The sequence below is a fragment of the Erinaceus europaeus genome, chromosome 13 (assembly GCF_950295315.1).
Source record: "Erinaceus europaeus chromosome 13, mEriEur2.1, whole genome shotgun sequence".
NCBI lineage: Eukaryota > Metazoa > Chordata > Mammalia > Eulipotyphla > Erinaceidae > Erinaceus > Erinaceus europaeus.
The window spans coordinates 94,681,357-94,694,547 of NC_080174.1; the positions used below are offsets into that span (position 1 = coordinate 94,681,357).

General features: G+C 40.0%; 1 protein-coding gene and 1 non-coding gene across 2 annotated transcripts; one reads left to right on the top strand and one right to left on the bottom strand.

Moving 5' to 3' along the window:
- Positions 1-460: 460 nt before the first annotated feature.
- Positions 461-10,421, bottom strand: LOC107523600 (zinc finger protein 709-like). Its single transcript, XM_060205019.1, has 4 exons — positions 10,302-10,421; positions 4,613-4,739; positions 3,118-3,175; positions 461-1,894 (listed from the first exon to the last, which is right to left on the bottom strand). The coding sequence occupies exons 1-4, from the start codon at positions 10,314-10,316 to the stop codon at positions 478-480; spliced, it is 1,617 nt and encodes a 538-aa protein (XP_060061002.1). The 5' UTR covers positions 10,317-10,421; the 3' UTR covers positions 461-477.
- On the top strand, positions 7,178-7,279 carry LOC132532514 (U6 spliceosomal RNA). Its single transcript, XR_009544468.1, has one exon. It is a non-coding gene; the product is annotated as a U6 spliceosomal RNA (small nuclear RNA).
- Positions 10,422-13,191: the final 2,770 nt, after the last annotated feature.

Here is a 13,191-nt window from a genome sequence, read left to right on the forward strand (position 1 = left end):
ATTTCTCTCTGTCCTATCAAATAACGATGACATCAGTAACAATAATAACTACAACACTAATACAAGGGCAACAAAAGGGAAGTTTAAAAAAAATTGATTTCCATTGCGAATATGTTCATGTGTTTCAAAATTAGTGGAACATTGGAAAGCTTTATAACTTTCTTGGGGTTTTGTTTCACTGTGAATTCTTTCATGTCTACATAGAGGACCAGAATAACAGAATGTTTTCAACACTGCTTACGCTTATCAAATTTCTCTCCGTTCTGAGTTATTTCATGTTGACAATGATGACTGGCCTGAATCAATGTTTTGCTGTTTACTTTCACTGGGTTTCTCTCCACTGTGAGATGTTTCTCGTCTCCAAAGAACATTTACTTAAATGAATGTTTGACTACACTGTTTACATCCATGAGGTTTCTTTCTCTCCACTGTGAGTTCTATCATGTGAAGAGAACTAGACTCCATGAATGCTTTACTTCATTGTTTACATTCATATGGCTTCTCTGCACTGTGAGTTCTTTCATGTTTCTGAAGATGACTTGAAGAACTGAAAGTTTTACTACACTGTTTACATTCATAGGGTTTCTCTCTACTATGAATTCTTTCATGTTTTTGAAGACTACTGGAACAACTGAATGTTTTACTACATAGTTTACATTCATAGGGCTTCTCTCCACTATGAGTTTGTTCATGACTCTGAAGATGATTGTATTGCCTGAATGTTTTACTACATAGTTTACATTCATAGGGTTTCTCTCCACTGTGAATTCTTTCATGTTTTTGAAGACTACTAGAACGACTGAATGTTTTACTACATTCTTTACATTCATAGGGTTTCTCTCCACTGTGAATTCTTTCATGTTCCCGAAGACTATTAGGATGACTGAATGTTTTACTACATTCTTTACATTCATAGGGTTTCTCTCCACTGTGAATTCTTTCATGTGCTCGAAGATTACTGGACAGCCTGAATGTTTTACTACATAGTTTACATTCATAGGGCTTCTCTCCACTGTGAATACTTTGATGTCTCTGAAGACTACCGGAACAACCAAATGTTTTTCTACACTGTTTACATTCATAGGGTTTCTCTCCACTGTGAATTCTTTGATGTGCCTGAAGACTAGCAGAACAACGGAATGTTTTACTACACTGTTTACATTCATAGGGTTTCTCTCCACTATGAGTTTGTTCATGACTCTGAAGATGACTGAATCGCCTGAATGTTTTACTACATAGTTTACATTCATAGGGTTTCTCTCCACTGTGAATTTTTTTATGTGTCTGAAGATAAGTGGAAGAACTGAATGTTTTACTACACTGTTTACATTCATAGGGTTTCTCTCCACTGTGAGTTTGTTCATGACTCTGAAGATGACTGTACTGCCTGAATGTCTTACTACATAGTTTACATTCATAGGGTTTCTCTCCACTATGAATTCTTTTATGTTTCGAAAGAGTACCAAAATCACTGAATGTTTTACCACACAGTTTACATTCATAGGGTTTCTCTCCACTGTGAGTTCTTTCATGTACCCGAAGATGAGTGTATTGTCTGAATGTTTTACTACATAGTTTACATTCATAGGGTTTCTCTCCACTGTGAATTCTGTTATGTGTCCGAAGATAAGTGGAAGAACTGAATCTTTTACTACATAGTTTACATTCATAGGGTTTCTCTCCACTGTGAGTTCTTTCATGTGCCCGAAGATGACTGGAACAACTGAATGTTTTACTACATAGTTTACATTCAGAGGGTTTCTCTCTACTGTGAATTCTTTCATGTTGTTGAAGATGAATAGAATAAGTGAATAATTTGTTGTATATGTCACATTCTTGAGATTTTCTACCATTTTGACTTCTTTTGCACTCAGAGATTTTCACTGCTGTATTACTGTAAAAATAATGAACAATTAATTAATGACATTTTAATATATAAAACTGTAATTGATTCTATTATCAAGATGCAGGACATTATTTTACATAATGAGCCACAAAATCAGACATTCACAATAGATTTCACTAAAAACATATACTGAAAATAATCATAAATATTCAAAATTATATAAATATCTTAAGGGAGTCAGGTAATAGCACAGCGATTTAAGCACAAGTGGTGCAAAGAGCAAGGACCGGTTAGGATCGTGGTTCAAGCTCCTGGCTTTCCACCTGCAGGGTAGTCGCTCTACAGGTGTTAAAGTAGTTCTGCAGGTGTCTCTCTTTTTCTCTTCCTCTCTACCTTCTCTCTCAATTTCTCTCTGTCTCTATCAATTAACAAATGAAAAAAAATTTTAAAAGATCTCAAATTAAAAGTAAAGTTAAAAAATTGGTAAAAAGTGGCTGTGCTTGGGATTCAGGAGGTAGCACAATGGGTTAAGCACACTTGGCGCAAAGCATAAAGACAGGTTTAAGGATCCCCGTTTGAGTCCCTGACTCCCAACCTACAGGGGAGTCACTTCACAGGTGTTAAAGCAGGTCTTCAGGTGTCTATCCTTCTCTCCCCCTCTCTCCATTTCTGTCATGTCCAAAATCAAGGACAGCAATAATGACAACAATAAAAAACAAGGGCAACAAAAGGGAATAAATAATTACATATTGAATAAAAGACTTTAAAAAAAGGAGGCAGTGATTATAAATTTTGTTTTTCTGTTTTTAATATTATTTTCTTAAAAATTGTATTAAAAGAGCTGCTATGCAATTAAGTCAGTAGAGAGCACACAATTAAGAGCCCATAAGTTGGGAGTCGGATGATAGCGCAGCAGGTTAAGCGTAGGTGCCACAAAGCACCAGGACCAGACTAAGAATCTAGGTTCGAGCCCCCAGGTACCCACATGCAGGGAAATCACTTCACAAGCGGTGAAGCAGGTGTGTGTCTTTCTCTCCCCATCCTCTCTCCATTTCTCTCTGTCCTATTCAACAATGAAAACATCAATAACTACAGCAATAAAACAAAGGCCACAAAGGGGAATGTATAAATAAATAAATAAATAAAGTAATTCTACAACAGGGAAACCATGCAGGCATCAGATCTTGGTAAATTACACAGAGACCAAGTATTTGAAAACACAGCAGCTTTCTGGGTGGTACATCATGCTTTACAGTAAATGTAACTCTCACCTTTGTTTACTCCCATGCAAGTTATGCTGCTCTTTGGTGGAATGTTCTTGTACTTTTTCTAAAATTACAAAATATATAAAGTATTAGAAATGATACAAATAGTCTGGGAAGTGGCACAGCAGATAAGGCACTAGACTCTCAAAAGATGAGGTCCTGAGTCTGATCCCTGGCAGCACATGTAGCAGAGTGATGGCTGGTTGTTTTTCTCCTCCTATCTTGCACATGAATAAATTAATTAATTTAAAAAGGAAAGAAATAATACAAATAGATTTAATTATTTTTATTTTCTTTACCAGAGCACTACTCAGCTCTGGTTTTTTTTTTTAATTTATTTTATTTTTATTTATTCCCTTTTGTTGCCCTTGCTGTTTTATTGTTGTAGTTATTATTGTTGTTGTAGGATAAGACAGAAAGAAATGGAGAGAGGAGGGGGAGACAGAGAGGAGGAAAGATAGACACCTGCAGACCTGCTTCACTGCCTGTGAAGCGACTCCCCTGCAGGTGGGGAGCCGGGGTTCGAGCCAGGATCCTTATGCTGGTCCTTGTGCTTTGCGCCACCTGCGCTTAACCCGCTGCACTACAGCCCGACTCCCTCAGCTCTGGTTTATGATGTTGCAGGGGATTGAACCTGGGACTTGACAGAGCCTCAGGCGTGAGAGTCTGTTTGTATAACCATTGTGCTGTCTACCCCAACCCTGAAATTTTTCTTAAGAATTTATTTCTTCAACAAGGGCAACAAAGGGAATAAATAAATAAAAATAAATATTAAAAAAAAAGAATTTATTTCCTGGGGAGTCAGGCAGTAGTGCAGCGGGTTAAGCGCACCTGGCGCAAAGCTCAAGGATAGGCCTAAGAATCCCAGTTCAAGCCCCTGGCTCTCCATCTGCAGGGGAGTCACTTCACAAGTGGTGAAGCAGGTCTGCAGATGTCTGTCTTTCTCTCCCCCTCTGTTGTCTTCCTCTCCTCTCTCCATTTCTTTCTGTCCTATCCAACAACAACATCAATAACAACAATAAAACAAGGGCAACAAATAGGAATAAAAAAATATTTCTTTACTCATGAGAAAAATAAAGACCCAGACATCAATCTAGTACACGTGTTGCCAAAGACCAAACTCACGACTTCATGGTCGAGAAATCCAGTGCTTTATCTACTCCGCCACCTCCTGGACCACAAGATTGAATTTGTGGTCCATTATGAGTCACAATCAAACCCTGCTCACTTAACACTGTCTCCATTTACACAATGGTGAACAAAAAGCGAAAAATAGAGAAAGACCCAGACACCAATCTAGTACATGTGTTGCCAAAGACCAAACTCAGGACTTCATGGTCGAGAAATCCACTGTGCCACCTCCCGGACCACAAGATGGAATCTGTGGTCCATTATGAGTCACAATCAAACCCTGCTCACTTAACACTGTCTCCATTTACACAATGGTGAACAAAAAGCCATTTGTCTTCTAGTTGAAAAATTAAGGCTATATTAGAGTTACCTAGTGAAAGAAAGTTCCTCAAGTTTTCACACATCACATCTCTGTAGAGTTTCTTCTCTGAAGGACTCAATAGTGCCCACTCCTCTTGAGTGAATATCACAGCTACATCTTCATAGGTCACTGAGCCCTAAAATATGTGCAATGTGTTCATGGGAGAAAATGTGACAGCAGATTAGCCATTCAGTCTCTACTTTAGGAAGCCTGTGAAGGATTGTCTCATCTGCAACCATGTCTTTGGTGACTTGAAAATTAAATACCTCTTAATCATGGTCTAGAAGTTGGTACATTGATTAGAACACAGCTCTCTTTCACGAGGCCCTGAGTAGAATCCCTGCCATCTCACATGACAGATAGATATCCCCGTTCTCACTCTTCCATACTATACTTCTGTAACTAGTAAATGATAAAACCTTAGGGCTGTGTGGGAGTACAAATGATAGGATGCTCACGTTGCCATATAAAAGGACCGAGATTCTATATATCCTTGTTCTCACATGTATGGCGTTGAAGGGAGGCACGGCACTCTTCACAAGTGGTGGAGCAGTCATGAACATTTTCTTCCTTCTTTATAATTTAAAGTTTATATGGGTAAAGAGAATTTGATAGGGACAGTGAAGTTGAAGGTAACTTGAATTGAACTTATAGGTATTTGGAGCTCAAAGTTGGTGTGTCTTCTATCTTCAGTTCTTCTCATTAAAAGGAAATAACCATTAATTTCATTTATTATATATGAATAACAATTTCATGTGACACACAGAGAAATAAAGATATCTCTACTTCACTTTCTACCCCACTTTTTCTTATTAAATTATCTTCACCTACATAAAACTCAAAAATATAGCTAAGAAAGAAAATGGCCAAAAACAACAAGGGCAACAAAAGGGAATAAATAAATATATTTAAAAAAAATAGAAAAAAAAAAGGGAGTCGGGCGGTAGCACAGTGGGTTAAGCGCATGTGGTGCAAAGCACAAGGACTGGCGGAAGGATCCTGGTTCAAGCCCCCGTCTCCCCACCTGTAGAGGATTCCCTTCACAGGCGGTGAAGCTGGTCTGCAGGTGTGTCTTTCTCTCCCCCTCTGTCTTCCCCTCCTCTTGATTTCTCTCTGTCCTATCCAACAACAATGACATCAATAATAACTATAACAAAAAAAAAAAAACAAGGGCAACAAAAGGGAATAAATAAATATATTTTTAAAAATTTAGAAAAAAAAAGAAAATGGCCACTGGGTGTAAAGAATTCATAATGAAGACACAGTGATCAAAAAAAAAAAGATGGGGGGAAAAAAGAACACATATGATGATTATGATAAGTTTGTTAGAAATGAAACATCTCATGGTCCAGGATGTCGTGCAGTGGTAAGTCTTTGGACTCTCAAGCATGAGGTGCCGAGTTCGATCCCCAGCAGCACATGTACCAGAATATCTGGTTCTTTCTCTCTCCTCCTATCTTTCTCATAAATAAATAAAGAGGGGGAGAGAAATAACCCTCGTGGCAGAAGAAAGTGGAGGCCAAGAAAGAGAACTGTTCCCCAGTAATCTACATTCTCCTCAATTCCGCTCTATCATAGGAAGTAAAATATAATTTATAAATACAAAAATATGCTATGAGGAGGAGGGAGCCGTTATGGAAAGTCTGTGGCAGTGAAAGGGTCTTATATCCCTTAAGATGTACTTGGATGTTACAACAGTAAACAAAAAAACCTATAGAAGTCATCCTCAGTACAGTACTTAAATTTCTGATTTGGAAATGTCTTCAGAGACCTGAGCTCAACATCAGTGATAGATAAATAAAAGGAAAAATGAACCACAAAGACTACATCAAACTGAAAATATTTGGTATAATGGCAAAACCTATCACCAAGACAAAGAGATGCAGAAGAAAAAAAAAACATATTTACATGCTGTACATCAAAAGGCTAATCAGCAATATATGTACTCACACAACTCAGTAGAGTAACATCAACAGCCACAGTAAATGTGCAGAAATACATTTATAATCTTTTAAATCAAGAAGATGTTTAGTCACAGGGCAATTAAAAATCGCTCACAATCCCTGTCAGATACATGTATATTACAACTATAAAGTTTCATTTTTAAAAAAGGAGTAATTTTGGGGTAGCTCTCTCCCTCTCCGTCTCTGGTGGGGTGGTCTCCAGGGAAAAGGTAACGGGCTGTTTTTTTCTCACTCACGACAGGGGTGACACGAAATAAAAGACACCAGGGGACTCTTAGCATGCCTAGAATCTGAGTCCTAGAGTCCCAGAATCCTAGCAAAGATGGGGGTGGTTCTCCCTAAGCTCTATCAGGCTTACACATGTTCCCAAAAGAGTAATTCTGGTTTAATAATCTTTTGTAGATTTACTTTGACAAAGGTTAGGAAAAGTACACGTGGAAACTAAGCAGAATTTTGTTAGGTCTCTGATATCTTGGGACAGACATCTTTTTCAATAGGAATAGTGGATTAATGCCATTACTTTTATCTGCAAAAATTAAAACATTTTCAACAGTTCTATGACACTAATCAACATAAGAATTATTCATCCCATATAGAATACTGGGTAGATGTGCTCGCTTTGGCAGCACATGTACTAAAATTGGAACGATACAAAGAATTGTATGGCCCATGCACAAGGATGACACAAATTCATGAAGTATTCATAAAAAAAAAAAGTGCTGGGTAGAGAGAAAAAGGCTAGGGGGTCAAGTGGTGGCACACTTGGTTAAGTGTTCACTTTATAGTGTGCCGAGACCCAGTTCAAGTCTCCTGTCCCCACCTACAGAAGGAAAGCTTCTTCATGAATTGTGAAGCAGGGCTGCAGGTTTCTCTCTATCTCTCCCTTTCTATCTCCCCTGCTCCATCCATTTCTCTTGGTCTCAATCCTTTATTAAATAAATAAACAAATATTATTTTAAAAATCTACTTTAAAAAAAGAGAAAATTCCTTCTAGCTCCATCCAAGATGAGTCAGAGAAGGTGGGTTCACTATTCTTAATAGCTGCGCAGTATTTTGTTGTGCATATATACCACAACTTTCTCAGCCACTCATCTGTTGTTGGGCACCTGGGTTGCTTCCAGGTTTTCACAATCACGAATTGTGCTGCTATGAACATAGGTGTACACACATCATTTTGGTTGGGTGTTATGGTGTCCTTGGGATATATCCCTAGGAGAGGAATTACTGGGTCATACGTAAGGTTCATGTATAGTCTTGTGAGAGTTCTCCAGACTGTTTTCCACAGAGGCTGGACCAGTTTATATTCCCACCAGCAGTGCAGATGGGTTTCTATTTCTTTGAATACTGACTCAGTTTTCAGTATACAAGTCTTTCACTTCTTCAGTCAGGTTTATTCCTAGGTATTTTTTTTTTTTTAATCTTTTTTTTTTATTTTATTTTATTTATTTATTCCCTTTTGTTGCCCTTGTTGTTTTATTGTTGTAGTTATTATTGTTGTTGTCGTTGTTGGATAGGACAGAGAGAAATGGAGAGCGGAGGGGAAGACAGAGAGGGGGAGAGAAAGATAGACACCTGCAGACCTGCTTCACCGCCTGTGAAGCGACTCCCCTGCAGGTGGGGAGCCGGGGTTCGAACCGGGATCCTTATGCCGGTCCTTGTGCTTTGCGCCACCTGCGCTTAACCCACTGCGCTACAGCCGGACTCCCTATTCCTAGGTATTTTATTGATATTGCTGCAACAGTGAATGGCAGTGTATTCTGGATATCCTCTTCTTTGGATTTAGTGTCTGCATAAGGAAATGTCACTGATTTTTGTACATTGACTTTGTAGCCTGATATTTCACTATATTGCCTAATAACTCCCAGTAACTTTCTACTGGATTCTTTAGACTTTTCTTTTTCTAAAAAACCATTTTTAAAAATATTTATTTATTCTCTTTTGCCCTTGATGTTTTATTGTTGTCCTTGTTGTTGGATAGGACAGAGAGAAATGGAGAGAAGAGGGAAAGACAGAGAGGGGGAGAGAAAGACACCTGCAGACCTGCTTCACCACCTGTGAAGCAACTCCCTTGCAGGTGGGGAGCCGAGGGCTCGAACTAGGATCATTGTGCCCATCTTTGTGCTTTGCATTATGTGTGCTTAACTGCTGTGCTACCGCCCAACTGCCTTAAAAAACATTTTTTGTATAATTTATTTTCCCTTTTGTTGCCCTTTAAAAAAATTTTTTTGTTGTAGTTATTATTATTGTTATTGATGTTGTCATTGTTAGGACAGAGAGAAATGGAGAGAGGAGGGTAAGAAATGGAGAAAGGAGGGGAAGACAGGGAGGGAGAGAGAAAAATAGGCATCTGCAGACTTGCCTTACTGCATATGAAGTGACTCCCCTGCAGGTGGGGAACTGGGGGTCGAACTGGGATCCTAACTCCAGTCCGTGCGCTTTGCACCACATGCGCTTAACCCTCTGTGCTACAGCCTGACTCTCTTCTTTTTTTTTTTTTAAAGAATTTATTTATGCATTCATAAGAAAGATAGGAGTAGAGAAAGTACCAGCCATCACTCTGGGACATGTGCTGCTGGGGTTTGAACTCAGAACCTAATGCCTGAGAGTCTAGTGCCTTAGCCACTGCATCACCTCCCAGACCACTGTTTGAAAAGAGACAGCTGCAGCTCTACTTCATCGCTTGTGAAGCTCTTCCCTTGCAGGTGGGCAGCGGAGGCTCAAACCCGGATCCTCGCACATTGAAACATGTGCGCTCAACCAGATGCACCACCAACCCGGCTCTTTTTTATGCTTATCTATGTATACTATCCTATCAATTGCAAATAGTGAGAGCTTGACTTCTTCCCTTCCGATCTGTATTCCTTTGATTCCTTTCTCTTGTCTGATTGCTATGGTGAGAACTTCCAATACCAGTCATCTCTATCAGGAACAACAAAATAGACCCCTTTGTGGGCCCCCATAAGGCCTGCCTTCAACTTGGATCTAAAATGGTAGAGAATGTTCCATCCTCCGAAGAGATGCTGGGTCCGGAGGCGGAGCTACGAGCAGCAAATCGCTTTCTCTCCTCTCCTCTCCTCTCCCGGATCAACTAGGAATACCAAAGGAGACCACCCGGACCGAAACAAGACAGGACTAGAATGACCACAGAAACCCAGTAAATCACCCGTGAGTACAAACACGCGTGGCTGGTGACAGAGAGGAGAGAGGGGCCTAAGGAGAGATTAAGTGACTGCTAACAGTTCGACAGTCGGTCAGTGGAGACACCACCTCCAGTCTGCTCCACCAACAAGGGGACAGCTGAAGGGAGGAAAGGACTCCCCAGAGACTCACCAAGTACAACTCTGAGTCTCCATTGCTACTACCCTCAGAATCTGGAGGAGCAACAGGGAGGGACACCAGGGCACAGAGATCTAACCAGGAAACTCAGGAGAAGACCTATACCTCGGTGGCATAGCTGAAGGGCTGTGAAAGTCTCTTTGCATAACCACTGGATTATCTCTGCCACACCCTGCTTTATCTCTTGGTCAGGAGTCATTGATTAAGCCAAGAAGCCTATTGATAGTTTAAAAGCCCTCAGGCTACCATAGCCTACAGGGGAAAAAAAAAAGGCTTTTACACCGAAGAGATGCTGGACAACATACTCTATCTGAGGAAGATGGGGCCTATTATAAATTAAAATACAACTTATTTAAGAGGAAAAAGAAAAAGATTCTGATGTGGGGCAAGTCACTTACCCAAGAAACTGCCATCTCTTCCTCATTCCCTGAAAGTCTTTCAGGCCAGAAAATGGAAGGTCAATCACAGCAATAGCTTGAGACTGTTTTAAATCTAGGAGCACAGCCTCTTCACTGGACAGTATGCCCCTAGATGGAAGATACTGTTGTGAATACAAGGTACAATACGCTGCTGTGTAATGTGAACAGAAAGAGATTATGGAAACATTTAGTGATTTACCCTGCCTATTAGGATCACTACAAAGCCCACAAATTCTACTGACATCTCTTTCCAACCTTTTACTTTTTCTTCAACAAAAGCATTCACAAAAATCTAGTAAAATGGAAGTCAGGAGGTAGCGTAGCAGGTTAAGTGCATGTCGCAAGGATCTCAGGGACCAGCCTAAGGATCCTGGTTTGAGCCATCTGCTCCCCACCTGCAGGGAGTCACTTCACAGGAGAAGCAGGTCTGCAGGTGTCTATCTTTCTCCCCCCCTCTGTCTTCCCCTCCTCTCTCCATTTCTCTCTGTCCTATCCAACAGCAACAACATCAATAATAACTACAATAAAAAAACAGGGCAACATAAGGGAATAAATATTTTTTTGGAAATAAATATTTTTTAAAGTAAATAAATAAATATCATTAAAAGGTAAGTTGTTTTGATGCATAGAATCCTACAGCACATAGACACAATCATGAAATCACCCATTTGGCAAGGTCTGTAAGTATTATAAACAGAGACCTCTTGACTCATGGCTCCCAAACCACAACTGCTGTTCCCAACACACACAAAAATAAGTGTCTATTGGAAGAATTGCTTATGGGAGGAGAAAGAAACAAAAGTCAAAGACTGGAGTTGCTATTCGTATGATTGAGTCCTCGAGCTCCATGACTGGAAAAACAAGATCAGAAAAGAAAACACAAGTAGAACCTGAAATGGAATTGGTGTATCACACCAAAGTAAAAGACTCTGGGGTGGGTGGGTGGGGAGAATACAGGTCCATGAAGGATGACAGAGGACCTAGTGGGGGTTGTATTGTTATATGGGAATCTGGGGAATGTTATGCATGTACAAACTATTGTACTTACTGTTGAATGTAAAACATTAATTCCCCAATAAAGAAATTAAAAGAAAAAACTAGCACAACGGGAATTGGGCATGTGCAGCATGTTAAGCGCACATGGCGTAAAGCTTAAGAGACCAGCCTAAGGATCCCAGTTAAAGCCCCTGTCTCCCACCTGAAGGGGAGTCGCTTTACAGGTGGTGAAGAAGGTCTGCAGGTGTCTATCTTTCTCTCCCCTCTGTCTTCACCACCTCTCTCCAATTCACTCTTTCCTATCTATCTACACATCAATAATAAGAATATATCTACAACAGCAATAAAAAAACAATGGCAACAAAAGGGAAAATAAATAAAATACATTAAAAAAAGTTTAATAAGATCTAGGAAAACGTCCATCAGACTTCTTAATTAATTCAAGCCTTACTTAAATACTGCTCAGAGATTTGTATTAAAACAGTGATATAGGGAGTCACTTTACAGGCGGTTAAGCAGGTCTGCAGGTGTCTATCTTCCTCTCCCCGTCTCTATCTTCTCCCCTCTCCATTTCTCTCTGTCCTATCCAACAACATCAATAACAACAGCAATAGTAACTACAACAATAAAACAACAAGGGCAACAAAAAGGGAATAAATGAATATTAAAAAAAAAACCAGTAAGATAGGGGCAGGCTGTGGATAAAGCCAAGATAATAGCTTGAAGCCTCTCCTGGCATGAGCTCTGCAAGGAGGCTACTTTAAATTGGGAATTTCAGGTGAGCGGAGGATTTCTAGGACAGTGGCACAGGAAGAATGGAGGAGAGCTCTAAGGAACCAAGGAAGAGCCCTATAACCCTGCCACCCCAACTCTGAGCTTATACTTTTAATAGGAATATTTTAACCCAGGGTGCCTGCCCCCAGCTAACACTCCTAGTAGGAATATTTTAACCCTGGGTGCCTATGCCCCAGCTAACACTTCTAATAGGAATATTTTAACCTGGGGTACCTACCCCACAGATAACACATTTTAGGAATATTTTAATCCAGAATGCCTGGCCCCCAGCTAACACTTCTAATAGGAATATTTAATCCGGGTGCCTGTCCCTGAGGTAACATTTATAATAGGAATTTTTACCCCGGGGTGCCTGCCCCACAGCTAACACTTTTTTAAATACTTATGTATTCTCTTTTGTTGCCCTTGTTGTTTTATTGTTGCAGTTATTATTGTTATTGATTTCATTGTTGCTGGATACGACAGTGAAATGGAGAGAAGAGGGGAAGACAGGAGGAGAGAAAGGCAGACACCTGAAGACTTGCTTGCTTCACAGCCTGTCAAGCGACACCCCTGGGGGTGGGGAGCCGGAGGGCTCAAACTGGGATCCTTACACCTGTCTTTGCACTTTGCACCACCTGCGCTTAACCCACTGTGCTACCATAACACTTCTAATAGGAATATTTTAACCTAGGGTGCCTGACCAACCAGCTACAACTTTTTTTTTTTTACCAGAGCACTACTCAGCTCTAGTTTATGGTGGTGCAGGGGATTGAACCTAGGACTTTGGAGCCTCAGGCATGCGAGTCTCTTTGCATAACCATTATGCTATCTACCCCTGCCCAGCTAGCACTTCTAATAGGAATATTTTAACCTGGGTGCCAGCTAATACTTCTTATTCCTTTTTTTGTTTTTTAAGGATGGCGTTGCTGCCATCTTTTTTTTAAAAAAAATTTTTATACTTATTTATTCCCTTATGTTGCCCTTGTTTTATTGTTGTAGGTAACAACAATATTATTATTGTATTATTGATGTCATAGTTGTTGGATAGGACAGAGAGAAATGGAGAGAGGAAGGGAAGATGGGGGAGAGAAGGACA